At 48.6% G+C, this 21,391-nt stretch overlaps 1 protein-coding gene across 1 annotated transcript in view; it reads left to right on the top strand.

Annotated features, from left to right (window-relative positions):
- Window positions 1–21,258, top strand: part of MUC16 (mucin 16, cell surface associated) — a 49,189-nt gene extending 27,931 nt beyond the window's left edge. Inside the window, exons 27-78 of the mRNA XM_088067603.1 lie at window positions 187–332; window positions 440–507; window positions 903–1,075; window positions 1,186–1,212; window positions 1,450–1,595; window positions 1,703–1,776; window positions 2,203–2,375; window positions 2,486–2,512; window positions 2,752–2,897; window positions 3,010–3,077; window positions 3,518–3,690; window positions 3,801–3,827; window positions 4,062–4,207; window positions 4,315–4,382; window positions 4,778–4,950; window positions 5,061–5,087; window positions 5,316–5,458; window positions 5,569–5,633; window positions 6,065–6,237; window positions 6,348–6,374; window positions 6,609–6,754; window positions 6,862–6,929; window positions 7,326–7,498; window positions 7,609–7,635; window positions 7,868–8,010; window positions 8,121–8,185; window positions 8,617–8,789; window positions 8,900–8,926; window positions 9,159–9,301; window positions 9,412–9,476; window positions 9,908–10,080; window positions 10,762–10,788; window positions 11,050–11,195; window positions 11,301–11,368; window positions 11,560–11,732; window positions 12,188–12,214; window positions 12,423–12,568; window positions 12,651–12,718; window positions 13,053–13,225; window positions 13,727–13,753; window positions 13,961–14,103; window positions 14,214–14,281; window positions 14,965–15,137; window positions 15,427–15,584; window positions 16,369–16,436; window positions 17,079–17,233; window positions 17,768–17,931; window positions 18,023–18,087; window positions 18,755–18,930; window positions 19,018–19,062; window positions 19,766–19,845; window positions 20,753–21,258. Coding sequence (XP_087923729.1) covers window positions 187–332; window positions 440–507; window positions 903–1,075; window positions 1,186–1,212; window positions 1,450–1,595; window positions 1,703–1,776; window positions 2,203–2,375; window positions 2,486–2,512; window positions 2,752–2,897; window positions 3,010–3,077; window positions 3,518–3,690; window positions 3,801–3,827; window positions 4,062–4,207; window positions 4,315–4,382; window positions 4,778–4,950; window positions 5,061–5,087; window positions 5,316–5,458; window positions 5,569–5,633; window positions 6,065–6,237; window positions 6,348–6,374; window positions 6,609–6,754; window positions 6,862–6,929; window positions 7,326–7,498; window positions 7,609–7,635; window positions 7,868–8,010; window positions 8,121–8,185; window positions 8,617–8,789; window positions 8,900–8,926; window positions 9,159–9,301; window positions 9,412–9,476; window positions 9,908–10,080; window positions 10,762–10,788; window positions 11,050–11,195; window positions 11,301–11,368; window positions 11,560–11,732; window positions 12,188–12,214; window positions 12,423–12,568; window positions 12,651–12,718; window positions 13,053–13,225; window positions 13,727–13,753; window positions 13,961–14,103; window positions 14,214–14,281; window positions 14,965–15,137; window positions 15,427–15,584; window positions 16,369–16,436; window positions 17,079–17,233; window positions 17,768–17,931; window positions 18,023–18,087; window positions 18,755–18,930; window positions 19,018–19,062; window positions 19,766–19,845; window positions 20,753–20,851 — 5,522 coding nt within the window. The 3' untranslated portion in view covers window positions 20,852–21,258. The remainder of the gene's footprint in view (window positions 1–186; window positions 333–439; window positions 508–902; window positions 1,076–1,185; window positions 1,213–1,449; window positions 1,596–1,702; window positions 1,777–2,202; window positions 2,376–2,485; window positions 2,513–2,751; window positions 2,898–3,009; window positions 3,078–3,517; window positions 3,691–3,800; window positions 3,828–4,061; window positions 4,208–4,314; window positions 4,383–4,777; window positions 4,951–5,060; window positions 5,088–5,315; window positions 5,459–5,568; window positions 5,634–6,064; window positions 6,238–6,347; window positions 6,375–6,608; window positions 6,755–6,861; window positions 6,930–7,325; window positions 7,499–7,608; window positions 7,636–7,867; window positions 8,011–8,120; window positions 8,186–8,616; window positions 8,790–8,899; window positions 8,927–9,158; window positions 9,302–9,411; window positions 9,477–9,907; window positions 10,081–10,761; window positions 10,789–11,049; window positions 11,196–11,300; window positions 11,369–11,559; window positions 11,733–12,187; window positions 12,215–12,422; window positions 12,569–12,650; window positions 12,719–13,052; window positions 13,226–13,726; window positions 13,754–13,960; window positions 14,104–14,213; window positions 14,282–14,964; window positions 15,138–15,426; window positions 15,585–16,368; window positions 16,437–17,078; window positions 17,234–17,767; window positions 17,932–18,022; window positions 18,088–18,754; window positions 18,931–19,017; window positions 19,063–19,765; window positions 19,846–20,752) is intronic.
- Window positions 21,259–21,391: the final 133 nt, after the last annotated feature.

Below are 21,391 nucleotides of genomic sequence, written 5' to 3'. Positions count from 1 at the left end.
CACTGAGGCTTTCCTCAAGCAGAGGAGGCTGAGGGCTTGTGCTTGGGCTTCCTGGATAGGGGCAGGAATTCTTCCAGCCTTTCCCATGGAGAGCAGGGATGGCTGGATGACCTCTATGGTTTTCCAAGCACAGCCTTGACATCTTGGGTTTTGCCTCTTTTCCTTCCCCCTTTGTGCTTCTTCCAGCTCCCACCCAGCCACCAACAACGACAGCTGCTGCCATTGAGCGTTTCACCGTCAACTTCACCATCACCAACCTTCCCTACACTTCCAACCTGGAGAATCCTGACTCAGCCAAATTCAAAGCTACTCAAAGGGTTATGAACACCTTGGTAAGTGGGCCTGCACTGGGAAATTGTCTTGTCCTCCCTGGGTTCCCCACACTTAGAAGAACAGTGTGATTGCCATGCCTTAACTGTGACACCATTTCCCTTGGCAGCTGGACCGCCTGCTGAAGGAAAGCAGCATTGGCCCTGTTTTCCAAGGATGTGAGACAACAGACTTCAGGTATGAGTGTCCCTCCAGTGTGCCTCTCTGTGCCCTTGCTTATGTATGTGGGCCAGTCATGGTCTTGTTCTCCACCTTTATGGAGCAAGGACATTCTCCATCCATCCCAGGATCTTCTTCCGAATGCACCTCATGCTTAGATGTCCCCCTCATTTCCTGCATTCCCCACTTCAAGCAGGGAAGGCCCAAAAGTTCTTGCAGGCCCTCTGCTTCCTAAATATGCCAAGGCTGTTATTGAAGGTGCAGATCAGTGTACAGCTACAAAACACATACTCCAATTTTGGAAAGACAAATGTTAAATCACCACTCTGAAATGACCACGGCAGTTCCATGATGCAAGATTGAGAAGAAAAAAGGCAGAGGAGGGTGCTGAGGGAGGTCCCTGTGTTTTGCAGGCCAGGCAGCCACAGGGACGAGACCCGGGTGGACGCCGTGTGCACCTACAGCAAGGAGGCCTCGGCTGCGCCTTTGGACAGGGTGGGGCTGTACCACCAAGTGAGCAACAAGACCAGAGGCATCACCCAGCTGGGCCCCTACAGCCTGGACAAGGACAGCCTCTACGTCAACGGTGACTGAGGCTCCTCCCTCGGCCTCCTCTGCTCTGCCAAGGCAGCCCTCGCCCAGTGCTGCCCCTGGCCCACATCCAGCTCCTGACCCTCTGTCTCTCTCTTTTCCCAGGATACAACGAGCAGCCAGTGCTGACCAGTGAGTACCTTGCAGGAGTGGGATGGGATCTGAAGGCAGCAAAGGGCTCACTGAGGCTTTCCTCAAGCAGAGGAGGCTGAGGGCTTGTGCTTGGGCTTCCTGGATAGGGGCATCGGAATTCTTCCAGCCTTTCCCATGGAGAGCAGGGATGGCTGGATGACCTCTATGGTTTTCCAAGCACAGCCTTGACCATCTTGGGTTTTGCCTCTTTTCCTTCCCCCTTTGTGCTTCTTCCAGCTCCCACCCAGCCACCAACAACGACAGCTGCTGCCATTGAGCGTTTCACCGTCAACTTCACCATCACCAACCTTCCCTACACTTCCAACCTGGAGAATCCTGACTCAGCCAAGTTCAAAGCTACTCAAAGGGTTATGAACACCTTGGTAAGTGGGCCTGCACTGGGAAATTGTCTTGTCCTCCCTGGGTTCCCCACACTTAGAAGAACAGTGTGATTGCCATGCCTTAACTGTGACACCATTTCCCTTGGCAGCTGGACCGCCTGCTGAAGCTGAAGGAAAGCAGCATTGGCCCTGTTTTCCAAGGATGTGAGACAACAGACTTCAGGTATGAGTGTCCCTCCAGTGTGCCTCTCTGTGCCCTTGCTTATGTATGTGGGCCAGTCATGGTCTTGTTCTCCACCTTTATGGAGCAAGGACATTCTCCATCCATCTCCAGGATCTTCTTCCGAATGCCACCTCATGCTTAGATGTCCCTCCCTAAACCCGCACTCACATCCTTGCAGGGAATAGGCCAAGATTATTTGGTGAATTCAAGAGTATTTTCAACGCCGTTCCAGGCTCTCTCCTTAATCAAGTTTCCCAGAGCATTAGTGAGGATGAGGAGCAGTATGTGGCCACCAAACACATACTCCAATTTTGGAAAGACAAATGTTAAATCACCACTCTGAAATGACCACGGCAGTTCCATGATGCAAGATTGAGAAGAAAAAAGGCAGAGGAGGGTGCTGAGGGAGGTCCCTGTGTTTTGCAGGCCAGGCAGCCACAGGGACGAGACCCGGGTGGACGCCGTGTGCACCTACAGCAAGGAGGCCTCGGCTGCGCCTTTGGACAGGGTGGGGCTGTACCACCAAGTGAGCAACAAGACCAGAGGCATCACCCAGCTGGGCCCCTACAGCCTGGACAAGGACAGCCTCTACGTCAACGGTGACTGAGGCTCCTCCCTCGGCCTCCTCTGCTCTGCCAAGGCAGCCCTCGCCCAGTGCTGCCCCTGGCCCACATCCAGCTCCTGACCCTCTGTCTCTCTCTTTTCCCAGGATACAACGAGCAGCCAGTGCTGACCAGTGAGTACCTTGCAGGAGTGGGATGGGGTGTGAAGGCAGCAAAGGGCTCATACTGAGGCTTTCCTCAAGCAGTGGAGGCTGAGGGCTTGTGCTTGGGCTTCCTGGATAGGGGCATCGGAATTCTTCCAGCCTTTCCCATGGAGAGCTGGGATGGCTGGATGCCCTCTATGGTTTTCCAAGCACAGCCTTGACATCTTGGGTTTTGCCTCTTTGTCCTTCCCCCTTTGTGCTTCTTTCAGCTCCCACCCAGCCACCAACAACGACAGCTGCTCTCCTTGAGCGTTTCACCGTCAACTTCACCATCACCAACCTTCCCTACACTTCCAACCTGGAGAATCCTGACTCAGCCAAGTTCAAAGCTACTCGAAGGGTTATGAACATGATGGTAGGTGGGCCAGCACTGAGCCATATCCTTGTCCTCCCTGGGTTCCCCACACTTTGGTAGCAGTGCAGAGGAGCTGGCCAAGGCTTAACTGTGAAACTTCTTCCCTTGGCAGCTGGACCGCCTGCTGAAGACCAGCACCATTGGCCCTGCTTTTCAAGGATGTGAGACAACAGACTTCAGGTATGCTCTGCACCCCAGTGTCCCTTTGCAAGCCTCATGCTCACATGAGAGGTCAAGGGCTGGTTCGGAGAACACTCATGTTCTCCACTTTTATGGAGGGGGCCCCTTCTCGTTGATGCCGTCCTGCTCCAGGATGTTCTCCCTGATGCCACTTCCTCTTGGAGGTCCCTCCCTAAACCCGCACTCTCATCCTTGCATGGAATAGGCCAAGATTATTTGGTGAATTCAAGAGTATTTTCAACGCCGTTCCAGGCTCTCTCCTTAATCCAGTTTCCCAGAGCATTAGTGAGGATGAGGAGCAGTATGTGGCCACCAAACACACAGACATTTTGGAAAGACAAATGATTAAATCACCACTTACAAATGGCAGTTCCATGATGCAAGGCTTAAAAGAAAAATGTACAGAGGAGGGTGCTGAGGGAGGTCCCTGTGTTTTGCAGGCCAGGCAGCCACAGGGACGAGACCCGGGTGGACGCCGTGTGCACCTACAGCAAGGAGGCCTCGGCTGCGCCTTTGGACAGGGTGGGGCTGTACCACCAAGTGAGCAACAAGACCAGAGGCATCACCCAGCTGGGCCCCTACAGCCTGGACAAGGACAGCCTCTACGTCAACGGTGACTGAGGCTCCTCCCTCGGCCTCCTCTGCTCTGCCAAGGCAGCCCTCGCCCAGTGCTGCCCCTGGCCCACATCCAGCTCCTGACCCTCTGTCTCTCTCTTTTCCCAGGATACAACGAGCAGCCAGTGCTGACCAGTGAGTACCTTGCAGGAGTGGGATGGGGTGTGAAGGCAGCAAAGGGCTCACTGAGGCTTTCCTCAAGCAGAGGAGGCTGAGGGCTTGTGCTTGGGCTTCCTGGATAGGGGCAGGAATTCTTCCAGCCTTTCCCATGGAGAGCAGGGATGGCTGGATGACCTCTATGGTTTTCCAAGCACAGCCTTGACATCTTGGGTTTTGCCTCTTTTCCTTCCCCCTTTGTGCTTCTTCCAGCTCCCACCCAGCCACCAACAACGACAGCTGCTGCCATTGAGCGTTTCACCGTCAACTTCACCATCACCAACCTTCCCTACACTTCCAACCTGGAGAATCCTGACTCAGCCAAATTCAAAGCTACTCAAAGGGTTATGAACACCTTGGTAAGTGGGCCTGCACTGGGAAATTGTCTTGTCCTCCCTGGGTTCCCCACACTTAGAAGAACAGTGTGATTGCCATGCCTTAACTGTGACACCATTTCCCTTGGCAGCTGGACCGCCTGCTGAAGGAAAGCAGCATTGGCCCTGTTTTCCAAGGATGTGAGACAACAGACTTCAGGTATGAGTGTCCCTCCAGTGTGCCTCTCTGTGCCCTTGCTTATGTATGTGGGCCAGTCATGGTCTTGTTCTCCACCTTTATGGAGCAAGGACATTCTCCATCCATCCCAGGATCTTCTTCCGAATGCACCTCATGCTTAGATGTCCCCCTCATTTCCTGCATTCCCCACTTCAAGCAGGGAAGGCCCAAAAGTTCTTGCAGGCCCTCTGCTTCCTAAATATGCCAAGGCTGTTATTGAAGGTGCAGATCAGTGTACGGCTACAAAACACATACTCCAATTTTGGAAAGACAAATGTTAAATCACCACTCTGAAATGACCACGGCAGTTCCATGATGCAAGATTGAGAAGAAAAAAGGCAGAGGAGGGTGCTGAGGGAGGTCCCTGTGTTTTGCAGGCCAGGCAGCCACAGGGACGAGACCCGGGTGGACGCCGTGTGCACCTACAGCAAGGAGGCCTCGGCTGCGCCTTTGGACAGGGTGGGGCTGTACCACCAAGTGAGCAACAAGACCAGAGGCATCACCCAGCTGGGCCCCTACAGCCTGGACAAGGACAGCCTCTACGTCAACGGTGACTGAGGCTCCTCCCTCGGCCTCCTCTGCTCTGCCAAGGCAGCCCTCGCCCAGTGCTGCCCCTGGCCCACATCCAGCTCCTGACCCTCTGTCTCTCTCTTTTCCCAGGATACAACGAGCAGCCAGTGCTGACCAGTGAGTACCTTGCAGGAGTGGGATGGGATCTGAAGGCATCAAGGGCCTCATACTGGTCTTCTTTAGGGCAGTGGACTCTGCGGGCTGGGGCTTGAGATCCTTGGGGTCATCGGGAGTCTTCTTGCCTTGGCCATGGAGAGCTGGGCTGGCAGGAGACCTCTGCATTCATGCAGCCAGCTAACCATCACAGTTTTCCAATTTGTAATTCCCTATCTGTTCTTCTTTCAGCTCCAACCCATCCAACAACGACAGCTGCTCTCCTTGAGCGTTTCACCGTCAACTTCACCATCACCAACCTTCCCTACACTTCTGACCTGGAGAATCCTGACTCGGCCAAGTTCAGAGCCACTCGAAGGGTTATGAACATGATGGTAGGTGGACCAGCACTGAGCCATATCCTTGGCCTCCCTGATCTCATCAGTTTGGTAGCAGTGCAGAGGAGCTGGCCAAGGCTTAATTGTGAAACTTCTTCCATTGGCAGCTGGACCGCCTGCTGAAGACCAGCACCATTGGTCCTGCTTTTCAGGGATGTGAAACAGACTTCAGGTATGCTCTGCACCCCAGTGTCCCTTTGCAAGCCTCATGCTCACATGAGAGGTCAAGGGCTGGTTCGGAGAACACTCATGTTGTCCACTTTTATGGAGGGAGCCCCTTCTCGTTGATGCCGTCCTGCTCCAGGATGTTCTCCCTGATGCCACTTCCTCTTGGAGGTCCCTCCCTAAACCCGCACTCTCATCCTTGCATGGAATAGGCCAAGATTATTTGGTGAATTCAAGAGTATTTTCAACGCCGTTCCAGGCTCTCTCCTTAATCAAGTTTCCCAGAGCATTAGTGAGGATGAGGAGCAGTATGTGGCCACCAAACACACAGACATTTAGGGAAGGCAGACCAAGGATTTCAACTTACAAATGGCTATGAAAGGCTTAAAAGGAGAATGTACAGATGAGAGTGCTGAGGGAGGTCCCTGTGTTTTGCAGGCCAGGCAGCCACAGGGACGAGACCCGGGTGGACGCCGTGTGCACCTACAGCAAGGAGGCCTCGGCTGCGCCTTTGGACAGGGTGGGGCTGTACCACCAAGTGAGCAACAAGACCAGAGGCATCACCCAGCTGGGCCCCTACAGCCTGGACAAGGACAGCCTCTACGTCAACGGTGACTGAGGCTCCTCTCTCGGCCTCCTCTGCTCTGCCAAGGCAGCCCTCGCCCAGTGCTGCCCCTGGCCCACATCCAGCTCCTGACCCTCTGTCTCTCTCTTTTCCCAGGATACAACGAGCAGCCAGTGCTGACCAGTGAGTACCTTGCAGGAGTGGGATGGGGTGTGAAGGCAGCAAAGGGCTCACTGAGGCTTTCCTCAAGCAGAGGAGGCTGAGGGCTTGTGCTTGGGCTTCCTGGATAGGGGCAGGAATTCTTCCAGCCTTTCCCATGGAGAGCAGGGATGGCTGGATGCCCTCTATGGTTTTCCAAGCACAGCCTTGACATCTTGGGTTTTGCCTCTTTTCCTTCCCCCTTTGTGCTTCTTCCAGCTCCCACCCAGCCACCAACAACGACAGCTGCTGCCATTGAGCGTTTCACCGTCAACTTCACCATCACCAACCTTCCCTACACTTCCAACCTGGAGAATCCTGACTCAGCCAAATTCAAAGCTACTCAAAGGGTTATGAACACCTTGGTAAGTGGGCCTGCACTGGGAAATTGTCTTGTCCTCCCTGGGTTCCCCACACTTAGAAGAACAGTGTGATTGCCATGCCTTAACTGTGACACCATTTCCCTTGGCAGCTGGACCGCCTGCTGAAGGAAAGCAGCATTGGCCCTGTTTTCCAAGGATGTGAGACAACAGACTTCAGGTATGAGTGTCCCTCCAGTGTGCCTCTCTGTGCCCTTGCTTATGTATGTGGGCCAGTCATGGTCTTGTTCTCCACCTTTATGGAGCAAGGACATTCTCCATCCATCCCAGGATCTTCTTCCGAATGCACCTCATGCTTAGATGTCCCCCTCATTTCCTGCATTCCCCACTTCAAGCAGGGAAGGCCCAAAAGTTCTTGCAGGCCCTCTGCTTCCTAAATATGCCAAGGCTGTTATTGAAGGTGCAGATCAGTGTACAGCTACAAAAACACATACTCCAATTTTGGAAAGACAAATGTTAAATCACCACTCTGAAATGACCACGGCAGTTCCATGATGCAAGATTGAGAAGAAAAAAGGCAGAGGAGGGTGCTGAGGGAGGTCCCTGTGTTTTGCAGGCCAGGCAGCCACAGGGACGAGACCCGGGTGGACGCCGTGTGCACCTACAGCAAGGAGGCCTCGGCTGCGCCTTTGGACAGGGTGGGGCTGTACCACCAAGTGAGCAACAAGACCAGAGGCATCACCCAGCTGGGCCCCTACAGCCTGGACAAGGACAGCCTCTACGTCAACGGTGACTGAGGCTCCTCCCTCGGCCTCCTCTGCTCTGCCAAGGCAGCCCTCGCCCAGTGCTGCCCCTGGCCCACATCCAGCTCCTGACCCTCTGTCTCTCTCTTTTCCCAGGATACAACGAGCAGCCAGTGCTGACCAGTGAGTACCTTGCAGGAGTGGGATGGGATCTGAAGGCATCAAGGGCCTCATACTGGTCTTCTTTAGGGCAGTGGACTCTGCGGGCTGGGGCTTGAGATCCTTGGGGTCATCGGGAGTCTTCTTGCCTTGGCCATGGAGAGCTGGGCTGGCAGGAGACCTCTGCATTCATGCAGCCAGAGCTGTAACCATCACAGTTTTCCAATTTGTAATTCCCTATCTGTTCTTCTTTCAGCTCCAACCCATCCAACAACGACAGCTGCTCTCCTTGAGCGTTTCACCGTCAACTTCACCATCACCAACCTTCCCTACACTTCCGACCTGGAGAATCCTGACTCGGCCAAGTTCAGAGCCACTCGAAGGGTTATGAACATGATGGTAGGTGGACCAGCACTGAGCCATATCCTTGGCCTCCCTGATCTCATCAGTTTGGTAGCAGTGCAGAGGAGCTGGCCAAGGCTTAATTGTGAAACTTCTTCCATTGGCAGCTGGACCGCCTGCTGAAGACCAGCACCATTGGTCCTGCTTTTCAGGGATGTGAAACAGACTTCAGGTATGCTCTGCACCCCAGTGTCCCTTTGCAAGCCTCATGCTCACATGAGAGGTCAAGGGCTGGTTCGGAGAACACTCATGTTGTCCACTTTTATGGAGGGAGCCCCTTCTCGTTGATGCTGTCCTGCTCCAGGATGTTCTCCCTGATGCCACTTCCTCTTGGAGGTCCCTCCCTAAACCCGCACTCTCATCCTTGCATGGAATAGGCCAAGATTATTTGGTGAATTCAAGAGTATTTTCAACGCCGTTCCAGGCTCTCTCCTTAATCAAGTTTCCCAGAGCATTAGTGAGGATGAGGAGCAGTATGTGGCCACCAAACACACAGACATTTAGGGAAGGCAGACCAAGGATTTCAACTTACAAATGGCTATGAAAGGCTTAAAAGGAGAATGTACAGATGAGAGTGCTCATGGAGGTCCCTGTGTTTTGCAGGCCAGGCAGCCACAGGGACGAGACCCGGGTGGACGCCGTGTGCACCTACAGCAAGGAGGCCTCGGCTGCGCCTTTGGACAGGGTGGGGCTGTACCACCAAGTGAGCAACAAGACCAGAGGCATCACCCAGTTGGGCCCCTACAGCCTGGACAAGGACAGCCTCTACGTCAACGGTGACTGAGGCTCCTCTCTCGGCCTCCTCTGCTCTGCCAAGGCAGCCCTCGCCCAGTGCTGCCCCTGGCCCACATCCAGCTCCTGACCCTCTGTCTCTCTCTTTTCCCAGGATACAACGAGCAGCCAGTGCTGACCAGTGAGTACCTTGCAGGAGTGGGATGGGATCTGAAGGCATCAAGGGCCTCATACTGGTCTTCTTTAGGGCAGTGGACTCTGCGGGCTGGGGCTTGAGATCCTTGGGGTCATCGGGAGTCTTCTTGCCTTGGCCATGGAGAGCTGGGCTGGCAGGAGACCTCTGCATTCATGCAGCCAGAGCTGTAACCATCACAGTTTTCCAATTTGTAATTCCCTATCTGTTCTTCTTTCAGCTCCAACCCATCCAACAACGACAGCTGCTCTCCTTGAGCGTTTCACCGTCAACTTCACCATCACCAACCTTCCCTACACTTCCGACCTGGAGAATCCTGACTCGGCCAAGTTCAGAGCCACTCGAAGGGTTATGAACATGATGGTAGGTGGACCAGCACTGAGCCATATCCTTGGCCTCCCTGATCTCATCAGTTTGGTAGCAGTGCAGAGGAGCTGGCCAAGGCTTAATTGTGAAACTTCTTCCATTGGCAGCTGGACCGCCTGCTGAAGACCAGCACCATTGGTCCTGCTTTTCAGGGATGTGAAACAGACTTCAGGTATGCTCTGCACCCCAGTGTCCCTTTGCAAGCCTCATGCTCACATGAGAGGTCAAGGGCTGGTTCGGAGAACACTCATGTTGTCCACTTTTATGGAGGGAGCCCCTTCTCGTTGATGCCGTCCTGCTCCAGGATGTTCTCCCTGATGCCACTTCCTCTTGGAGGTCCCTCCCTAAACCCGCACTCTCATCCTTGCATGGAATAGGCCAAGATTATTTGGTGAATTCAAGAGTATTTTCAACGCCGTTCCAGGCTCTCTCCTTAATCAAGTTTCCCAGAGCATTAGTGAGGATGAGGAGCAGTATGTGGCCACCAAACACACAGACATTTAGGGAAGGCAGACCAAGGATTTCAACTTACAAATGGCTATGAAAGGCTTAAAAGAAGAATGTACAGATGAGAGTGCTCATGGAGGTCCCTGTGTTTTGCAGGCCAGGCAGCCACAGGGACGAGACCCGGGTGGACGCCGTGTGCACCTACAGCAAGGAGGCCTCGGCTGCGCCTTTGGACAGGGTGGGGCTGTACCACCAAGTGAGCAACAAGACCAGAGGCATCACCCAGCTGGGCCCCTACAGCCTGGACAAGGACAGCCTCTACGTCAACGGTGATTTTTTTTTTTTCATTTATTTAATTTTCCTATATTTCATTTTCTATGCTTTCGTGATTTCATATCTCGTCCATTTCTTTAGCGAAATCATTCCTCTTTTTGTAGTATTTTTTCTTCTTTCACTCATTTTTATCTCATGCTTTTTACTGCGGACTTCTCTAACACTCTACATTTAATATATTAAAATTAATCTTTTTCACGTGTATTTTCTCATTTACACTATGTTAAAGTATTCTATTTACGAATATCTCAGAAAATATAGGGACTGACCTCTCAACGTCAGTCAAGCACTAGCACTTACCACTGCTTTACACAATCATGCATAAATTTTCCATGTAGAAATTAAATGATTTTTTGGCCATGGCAGTGTTGTTGGAACTTGATGATCTTTAACTTCCTTTCCACCCCAAACCAGTCTGTGATTCTAAACTGGATTTCGGGAATTGGTAAATTTCCTCTAAATATCCCTAAGAAATGGAGAATTCTGTGCATTGCTAAGAAAAGCAGCACCTTGCCAACACAGTAATATACATATATGCCTGGACAGTCACCAAATCAATCTTTCCTAGGAAATGTTTACTCAGGAGCTCTCAGACATGTTCTGTATTCTAGTGTGTGCCAAACCTTTCCAACTCTAAGGCACTTCCTCAAGTCCTGTTCCTTTTCTTCCCCCCACAGGTCATCATGAAGTGCAGCCTGAACTATGTAAGTCCCACTAAAGAGAAATTGAGGGGCGGGAAGATTTTGCTAATTAGCAACAGCCAAAACAGGAAGTTGGATTAATCAAGCAAGAGCACTGCTGTTTATAACGTAGTGTTAAGAGAATTTGTGAGCCTGTTTGGGAACCATAGCTTATATGGACTTGAAGCCTCCTAGAATATCTGGGAATTTTACCTAGAGTGCTTCCTCTTGGGATGTTGAACATTAATGGTACTTTCAAGCAATAATTTTCCTTTTTCATTACAGCTGCTGATCAAACTATCCAACCTCTAGCACCAGCAGTGAAGAACTTCACCCTGAACTTCACAATAACCAACCTCCAGTTCACAGCAGATCTGCAGAAACCCAATTCCAGGAGATTCAAGTCAACAGAAAAAGTCATGTACCACTATGTAAGTCTCGCAAACAATTCTCTGCTGGGGCAGAGTTCTCTCAGTATCTCTCATCTCTTACCTTCACTGGGACAACTTACTTCCATGTTGTTATTCCATTTCCAGCTTGATCTTTTACTCCAAAGGAGCAGCATTGGCCCAGCTTACATCGGCTGCAAAGTAATGGCATTCAGGTAAGAGCCATGTCTGGGAAAAGTCCCCATTCCCTGCTTCTTAAAATTTCCATTTCTCAGCATTTAACTCATCTTTGGGTATTTTCTTATGTGGTAGCCATGTCTGAGGGGTTTTTCTGATCCCTCTCTTTGTATGCTAGAAGTTAAGATAGATTTCTCATTAATGACTAAACCAATGCCTCGTTTCCTAGGTCCACGGAGAACAGGGATGACACAGTAGTAGATGCCATGTGCAGCTGTAGGGATGAGCCTTCAGATCCCAAGTTCAACAGAGCAACCATTTACCATGAGCTGAGCAAAATGACCAATGGCATCACCAAGCTGGGACACTACAGCCTCAACAGCCAGAGCCTCTATGTCAATGGTAATGAGACCTTCTCAAGGCATTTTTCCAAATGAAATTGTGGATTCCCTGTCTCTGGAGCTGTTTAAGGCCATGTGGGATGGAGCTCTGAGCGTCCTGGTCTAGTTAAATGTGTCCCTGTCCAGGGCAGAGAGGTGCACCTGGATGGTCTTGAAGGTCCTTTCTATCTCAAACCATTCTGGGATTCTATGTTGGAATCATGGAACCATTATAGTTGGAGAAGACCTCTGATCAAGTCCAGCCTTCAGTGTTGACACAGACTAATTTGAAATTAGAATGAAGAAGGTTTAATTCACCTCTTAAAACAGAGAACAAAAATTAGAGGGCAAAACCCTTCAGTCACCAAGTTAAAAGTCTTGAATTCAGCAACCACAATCTTGTAATAAAATCCCGTCTTTAGTCCTGATGAGTCTCTCTTGGAATATTTTCCTAATAATTTTCCATTTGTTTTTCAGGTTACAATGAACCTCACAGTCTATCCTGTAAGTATATTTAAAAGCAAATACAGGTTAAGACTACTTAAAGGCATAAATTGCTTTTCTCTTCTGCTGATTTGGCAGTGTTCTTAACACTGCAAAAGGTCTGAAGGGTGGGATCATGTGCACATGGGTTTTTTCCCTAAGAAACCCAATAACAGCAATGGAGATCCTGTTCTTATTTACTCATTGTCGTTTTTGTTCCCTCTTGCAGCAGTAAAATCAACCACACAAAGCCCAGGAGCAATCACGGAGAACTTCACCTTGAACTTCACCATAACCAACCTCATGTTCACCACAGACCTGGAGACACCAAATTCCCGTAAATTCCAATCTGCTGAGAAAATAATGAAACACTACGTAAGCCCAAATGCTGTTGTTTTTCACTGAAATCACCCAGGATTTTGGGGTTCCTGTATTCACAGAGACTTTTCCTTGCTAGATTGACTCCCTGCTTCAGAAGAGCAGCATTGGCCCCAATTTCACTGGCTGCAAAGTGACGGGATTCAGGTGAGCAATAACCACAGAGATTCACTTGGAACTGCAGCAAATGGATTTCCTTACATTTGTCTGACACTTTAATAATTGTCCTCCTTTCTCTATAATGAAAGTAGTTGCTTTCATTATAATAAAGCTTTTACACCATTTTGTGTGGTCTTTACCTTACAAAGCCCCTTTCTTTGTAAGGCCATATCTTGGTGGTTTCTGCACCTCGTCTGTGAATTTCGGGCAGATTTATTTGAAGGGTTTTTTAATCACATCAAAACAAAAAAAAACAAACAAACCCTCCCCCCCAAAATATTTTTAATAACTAACAGAAGCTCCATGATATTAAATTCCTCAGGCCTGGGAAGAACAGGGATAGCACAGGAGTGGACACCATCTGTGGCTACAGAAATGGCTCCCAGGTGCCCAAATTTCACCCAGCTGAGGTTTACCAAGAGCTGAGGAGAATGACAAATGGCATCACCAAGTTGGGAATCTATGACCTGGACAACAAGAGCCTCTATGTCAATGGTGAGTGTTTGATTTTCCCACTCCTCCAGGCACTGGAGCATTTTGGGACCACCTCAGCTGTCAGGGATCACCTCAATATTAAAAAAGTCACCTTAAGGAGGAGGTCTAGGGTTTTCTACCTAATTTATCTGTGTAAGATGAAGTATAAAATTTAAAATCTTTCCATGTTGACATTTTTGAAGCTTTTTATTTCTGTATTACATTGAAAAGTGAACTTAATTTTAGTCTTGACCTCAATCATTCACCTGCCTGTGAACATTTCACCTGATTTCAGTCCCACAGTGTATAATTAAACATTGGCCCACACATTTTCTCATTGTAGCCCTGCTCTTCCAAAGCACCTTGTTCTGCCTAAGTTTGCTTTGTTTAATACATTCACACCCTTGGGGCCAGGTTCTGATGATTCATTCTCAAGTCATCCTTTTATCACCCCCTCTACACTTCCATTCTCCACAGTGGATGCTCTCTTACATAACTCTTTCTCTTGCATTTCCTTTCCAGGTTACAACGAACCCCTTGAGAGATCCCGTAAGTATTTTGCCAAATTCATTTTGCCACGCACATTTTGCCAAATTCATTTCAGGGGAAGCTCTCAAAGGAGCAATGCCCTGAGAAAATCAGAGGGGGAGAGATTATTTGGAGTAGCTTTGAGGTGTGCTGGGATTAGGAATGTTTTGAAAGTGAAAACAGCTTTTTCTGTAGGAAATTCCTAATCCTTCTCCCCTTTGATTACAGCCAGGAGCACCACAGCTGCACCAAAACCAATATCCAGGAATTTCACACTTAACTTCACCTTGACCAACCTCCGCTACACTGCAGATCTGGATGACCCAAATTCCCGCAGATTCCTTTCCACAGTGAAAGTTATGAACCACTATGTGAGTCTGGCTCTGCTTGTGCCCCTTTTGGGTCTTGGTAGTGACCTAAATCCACCTGCTTTAAACTCAGAATATGATTCCAAATTCTCAATTGTCCTTTTTTTTGACAGCTTGACCCTCTTTTCAAGAGGAGCAGCATAAACTCTGCCTACACAGGATGTAAAGCCATGAGATTTAGGTAAGATTTGGAATTCCAGAATCACAGGATGGGTCAGATTTGAAGGGACCTCCATGGGTCACCTGGTCCCACCTCCCTCTCCAGCAGGGTCATCCCAGAGAGCACATGGATTGTGTCCAGATGGCTCGGGAATATCTCCAGTGAGGAGATGCCACAACTTTTCTGGACAATCTGTTCCAGTGCCTGGTCACTGCACAAGGAAGTTGTTCTTCCTCATGTTCATGAATTTCGTGGGCATCAGTTCCTGCCTTGTTCCTCTTGTCCTATTCCTCAGCCCCAAAGAGCAGAGCCTGGTCTCTGCTCTGAGCCCTCCCTGCAGACACTAAAAATATCTGAAAGAATGCTAGAAGTGTCTGAAACACTAAAATACCTAAATATAAAACACCTAAAATACTCCTGAAATTGCAATGAACCATTTCTTTCTCCACTCTCACACACCTTCAATTCATGGCTGTGCTGAGGCCAGAAAAGAGCAGCTGGTGACACTTCCCTGTCCAGCCAGGATTTTTTTAGCTGGTAAAATAATTTTGGTATCTAAATGTCATCACCCCAATTCTGGAAAGCCTGGTGAAGGATGCAAGAGCCCATTGGCACTGAGGGTTTGGTGTGTGTCCTAAAAACCCCACAGGAAGTTCTGCCAGCAGAGCAGTGTTCCAAAGAACGTGTCTGATGTTTTTCCCCAGGTCTGGGAGGCGCAGGGATGACACAAAAGTGGATGCTGTGTGCAGCTACAAGGACAATGCCAGCCTGGCCAGGTTTGACAGAGAAAAGCTTTACCAGGAGCTGAGCACCATGACAAACAACGTCACCAATCTGGGCCACTACAGCCTGGACAGGAGCAGCCTGTATGTTGATGGTAAGCATCCATGGGGATAACAGGATTTTGGGATCTCCTGGAGATCATTCCTCATCCCTGGGGCCTGAGCAATGATGAACCCTTTGGTCTGTTGGTTTTTTTTGTTTGACACAATGATAAAACCAATCCTATAGGATATTGCCATGCTGGCAGCATTTCCATTCCTAAATCAGACAAGTTCCTGGTGAATTTCACTGGTACAGTGTATGACCTAAGCAGGGATGAATCTATATTGCTTTTATGATATGAACAGATGTAAAAATAAATTCACTTTACCCTTTTTATTTAGGTTTCACCCTCACAGACACGGCTGCAACCAAAAAGCCTCTCTGGACTGCAGTCAAACTGGGCTACAGACTGAGCTTTAGAATAATCAATGAAAACCTCACCAACCCTGATTCCCAGTCTCCAGAATACAGAGCAGCAGTAGAAAGCATCACCAACAAGGTAAGGAGGTGTTTGAGAATATGTCTGACTGGTCAGTGCTTGAAGCAACTACCAAAGATTAATGTCTGAATTAAAAAAAAAATTTTAAAAATCAACGTTTGGGAACAAAAATTTATACAATCTGAAAGATAAGTTTGGCCTTTGATTCAGTTTTGGTTTTAAGTTGTACCTGGTGGGTGTCATCCCTGCCCATGGCAGGGGACTGGGGCTGGAGGATCTTTAAGGTCTTTTCCAACCCAAACCATTTGATGATTCCATGTGGTCTCATGAAATTCTCTCCAGTCAAAGACATGGACTGCAAAATGCCAGAGCTGATCTGTTAAATGAACATTAACAGATGTTCATTCAGCATTTCACTCACACCTCCAGAACTGCATCCAAGGCCAATCCCTGCTGGCAAATCCCTGGTCTGCACATGCATGATTCACCCCTAGAATCCAACGTTTTCTCTTCAGCACCAATCCAATTTATCAAACTGATGAGGCCATGGTTGGGTGGGTTTTGCTCTCTTTGAGCTGTGGGTCTGTGAGGTTGGGATGTGACTCAGGACACTGCTCCCCCACACTGCCATCCTGCTCGGATAAGGCAGGAATGCTTGCCAGGCTGGAAGTCAGACCCCATCACCAGAAAATGCCTATTCCAAAGTAAAACCCAACCCCCATGAAATCCAACCAGCAAAAAATAACCCTGGCATTTCTCCAGAGCTCAAGTCCCTCCTGCTGGCCTAAAGCCTCCAGCACAGTGCCCAAACTCATTAATATTTAATGGGACATTTTGATTTCAGATGAATCACCTGTACCATCAGAGCGACCTGCGGGACCAGTTCCTGACCTGCAGGATCACCGGGCTGAGGTCTGGGATAAAATCTGATTTTGTTTAAAGATTGCTACACCCTGGCACTGCTCCCCCATGGCCAAGAGCCACTGGCCCCTATGGATTTCCTCCCTTCCATTCTCCTGTGGGAAACTGATACCCTAAGGAGGCATTTCCAGGCTTCACAGAAGTTGTCAGTTTGAATTTATTTTGGGGTTTCTCAGTCAGGGTTTCTGTAAGGCACTCTCAAGTCTCTGAGTATCCCAGGAATTACAGATTCCATCCTTTTACTGGGAACTGGTGATCCTGTGGCCTCTGCACTCCTCTCAACCTGAGCTCCACTAGATTTTAAAAGTGAGCTGTGATGTCCTGCTCAGGCCTGAGTGAGGCTTGGACAAAGGACCCTCCCACAACACCAAAGATTTTAAAAAACTAAAAGTGCTGCTTTTTCCTTGCATTCATGCAATACAACCTAAATCTGTCCAGAGAAGAGGTAAAATTTTAACTCCTGCCCCTGTCCAGAGGAAAAGCCCCAAGCAGCCCATTCCACACCATTATTCCACCACATCACTTTAAACCACTCAACCTTCAGGACAACAGGAACCCTTCAGGAAACTCCTTCCCACACGGAGCTTCCTGCCCATCCTACTTATCCCCAAACCTCTGTCCCTCTGCCCACAGGCCTGGATCCATAGTGGTTGACTGCCAGTGCTTCTTCCAGCCCGACCCCAGCATCAACAGGGCTGTGGTTGAAAGGACTTTCCAGGACAGGACCTCCAACACCACCGGGCTGTGGCTGGGGAGCAGCTACAGACTGCAGGAATTCTCAGTGGACAGTACGTGGATCAAATCCCTTCCCAGTGTCCACGTGGATAACTCACTTTGCCATGGCACACTCAGAATCTCCCAAATTTGCTCTGTCAGAGCACAAAGAAATCTATTATTAAGTTGAATCACTGGACTCTGAGTTAGGCCGTTCAGACATTCAGTCCTCTAGTCACTGATGGCTTAAGGGGTTGTTCAATATTAAGATGTTCTCCAGTATTAAATTTAATAAAAATATTAAATTTAATTTAAAAATTAAATTGTTATTCAAAATAAGGTGTTTTCAGTATTAAAAAAAAATCAGAAATTGCAGTGTGAACTGCTTACCACAGCTAGAGATAAACAGACTTTCAGCTTTTTTTCCCAATGTGCAGCATCCCAAAGAAATAAATGCCCTGGTATATTTGGAGTTTCCTGTCAGACCTCAGTGCAACTCAAGTTCTGCCAATCTAATACTTCCAGCTAAAAGACTGCTGCTCAGTGCTGCTTGCTAGGAAAGCCTCAGTTTCTCTCTGCTAGAATTTAATTTTCCTCTCCATCTCCAGCCTTGGAACTCTCAGTTGAGGCAGCAACCCACAAGACACCCCTCGAGTCTCGCAAAGAAAACTTTGGATTAAATTTCCAAATCTCCAACCTTCCCTACTCGCCAGAACTGCAGGACTCCAGCTCCCAGATGTACCAAGAGAACAAAGAGAAGATTGAGAAAGAGGTGAAATGAACAGCAATAGCTTGAGCTCCTTGTCCAAAGGATGTGTTAAATTAACTCCACCTTCCTCAACTCTTTTGTTTCTCCCCATCAGCTCGAGGTATTCAGGAGCAGCCACCTGAAGGAACAATTTGTTGGCTGCACTGTGGAGAGCTTTGGGTATGTCCAGTGCTGTTTTCAAGTCCCAAAGGAGCGGTTCAGGAGGTCATTTAGGGTGTCCACCCCTCCCTGCCAACCTCTGTGCCCCCAGTGACACACGGGAGTCACCTCACTCTCCCTCAGTCACTTTTGCCTTTACCACAAAAGGTTTCTGTCCAAACAGAGCTGGTTTTGTTTCGGTGCTTGCAGAGCTGTTTTCATGCATGAACAATCCCAGGGTAAAGCAAACATGTTCATTCTCTCATTTAACGTGCTCAAATAGGCTCAAATTCCACTGGCACACTGAAGGAAACCCAACTGACCAGCCTGAGGACAAAATCTGCCTGTGGAGGGTCCTCCAACTACTCTTTGGAGGAACAAAGTGGCAGAGTAGATTTAACTTTTAGAAATAAAGCTGATTTAACTCATAGAGCAGATTTTCCTTGTAGAAATAGAGCTGATTTACCTCTTAGAAAGAGCTGATTTACCTCTTAGAAATGCCTTGCTGGGGATTAAATCAGAGGATGGAATTCTCAAGGTGCCAGGAGTTCCTGTCTCACCCAGAACAAGCCACTAAAAGTGATCCCATCCCAATGAAACGTCACTGGGACATCTGCAAACCTGAGACCCCAAATCCCTCTCCCTGCTCTACTCAGCTTCATTTTCTCTCCTCTCTGCCACCCTCCAGGCCTGTCCATGGCAAAGGACACACAGAGGTTTCCTCCATCTGCAAGTTCACCCTGGATCCCCTCTCGGGGACTTTACCAGAGCAGGAGGTGTTTGAGGAGCTGAAAATCCTGACCCAGGGCTTCACCAGGCTGGGCCCCAGCTATGAGCTGGAGGAGCAGAGTCTGATGGTGGAAGGTGAGAGGTCCTGGAGGGACATTTTGGGGAATTCTTCTTAATTTTGTCTAAATCAGCTCCATCATCTGTCCCACTCCTCATTTCCAGGTTACTCGCCACTCAAAACAGACGAGCCAGAGTCTAAAAGATCAGGTAGGTGCTTTTTTTGGCAAGGATTGACCCAACAGCCACTGAATGCTTGAGCTCTAATAAATAATTGAACCCTGATAAATACTTGAGCTGCAATAAATTAGCATCAGATCTCTTGGAATGGGACTAAACCCATGGAAAAGACAAAAAATCCAGGGCTCTTGGTAGCAAACAGCAGGTGCCACCAGCCTGAGGGAAATGGAATTGAAGGACAGGCAAAAGCAGTTTGGGAACTGTTTGAAAACTCTGGCACCAATAAATTTTGATAACTGCAGTATTTCTAAAAAAAACCAAAAAACTGACCAGATATGGTTTAGTTTATCTAGAACCCCAGGAATAACAGCAAACACAGAGAGAGAAAAAAATACCCTGAGCTGTCACTTTCCTAAACACTCTGGTAAAATAACCACAGCCTTTGCTGACACCCTGAGCCCTGTCCCTGTCCCCAGAAGTGTCCAGGAGCTGTTAGGACAGAACTTTGTCACTCTGAACACCCCTGGATCCAGCTGGGGGCTCTGCTGCTCCCTTCAGTGGCATTTAAGGTTGTGGATCCCTGAACCTTCACTCCATTTTCCCAAATTTCTCTAATTTTCCCTGACCTACAGAGCGTTCAGCACTTCAGAACTTTGCCAGGGTGAGATCTCCCTCTCAGACCCCACATGGAGGAGTCTCTAAACCTGATGTTCCCTTTTTTTTCCTTTTTCAGAGCTTCAGTTCTGGGCCATCATCCTCATCTGCCTTTTCACCCTGCTGGGTTTCATCCTCCTCCTCTTGTTGTGCTTCCTGGTGAGTGTCCCCTTTGCTGTCCCACTGTCCCTTGGCTCTGCAGAGCCACAGGAGGGACATTCAGACCCATTCCCAAGGATCCCAGTGGGAGCAGTGCCTGCAAACAGCAAAAACCACCCCAAATCCTTCAGTCCCTGCCAGCTCTTCCAAGCACTGGGGATGGGGAAGGGAATTTAGAGTCAGCTGAGCAGATTTTTAGGAAAGGAAGCAGAATTTTCCTTCTGGAAAAGCAGCAGGATCGTGGCTGGCACTGGGTTTTTGCAGAGGGAAAAACACAAATCCAAAGGCGAGGCCAGCACCAAGATGAGGAGCAGGAATTGGGGAATCCACAGGTGGAAACAGGGAATCCTCTGCAGCATTTCCTAAACCTCTTCCCTGTCCAAATACCTGCAGGATGAGCAGGTTTGGGATGACAAATGCCAAAACCAACATTTTTAACAGCCTGTGAGAAGCACACTGAGAGTTTTGTATCCAGTGCTCTCTAACCTGGCAGGGCCATGCTCCAGCTGCAAATCCTTGGAAAAGGCAGAGGAGATCAGATCCTCTTCCCATCTCTGCTTTGATGGGGAAAAGCACTGCTTGAAAACATTGCTTTGCACCAGCTGAGGAGAAGAGCTAAATCTACAGAGAGCAGAGAGGTTCAGGAGACAAAATTACAGCCAGCAGGATTTGGGAGAGGAAACCCCTCTGCTGCAGAGCTGCCTCACAGCTTTAGGCATTTGGGGATTTTTATTCCCAAAATCCCTCCCTTCCCACCTGGCAACGTGATTTGGGGACACCTAATGGTGGGCAGAGCATGGATTCAATATTTTTTTACCGTTAATTTTGGTCATTTTGCCATTAATTTCATTCTTTTCCCATTAACTTTGTTCTTTTTCCCATTAATTTTTTGTTCTTTTCCCACCAGGTCCTCTCCTGCCTGAGGAGAAAGTCCCACCTGTACCAGATGCAGCAGGGCCTGTATGGGTTGTACTTCCCCCACCTGAGCACTGGGAAGGTTCACTGACACCTCAGCTTGGTCTTCCCAGACCTGTTCGTCCACAGATGAAGGAAAAATAGCTATAAAAAAACCTAGAAAATATTTCTGTTATAAATTATTTCAGCGTTTTTTCTCTCCTTGAGACAAACCTTTGCACTATTGCCATGATTCTTTTCATACTCCAGGAAACTGCCAACAGCGCAGGTGCTGAGGAAAATATTATATTTTTGTTTTAAGCACTGCAGTGTTTTATATAAATATACATTTTATATAAATATTACACAACCAAAGGAAAATAAAAACTACCAGGAGCTGCAGTTTGCAAAGCCCTTCAGTGTTAATGTCAGTTTTCTGAAAAAGGCTTAAAATTATACTAATTTAGAGATTTTTGGGGACTGACTGTTGTAGATTTAGAAATCCCACCTAGATTTTAGCTTTTCCACCACTGAGCTTTAAAAATGTAAATATCTTAAATTAATTCAAATATTTCCTCTATTTATAATTATGACATTATGATGTAAAGAGACCTTGTTAAATCTGAGTGTGACACAGCCAGGCTGTGTTTTT

Source organism: Pseudopodoces humilis, chromosome 28 (genome assembly GCF_049639895.1).
Source record: "Pseudopodoces humilis isolate 2021_Gansu_Grassland_sample_001 chromosome 28, ASM4963989v1, whole genome shotgun sequence".
NCBI lineage: Eukaryota > Metazoa > Chordata > Aves > Passeriformes > Paridae > Pseudopodoces > Pseudopodoces humilis.
Note: the sequence above shows the minus strand (reverse complement) of the source record. Positions and strands in the feature narration are given on the sequence as shown.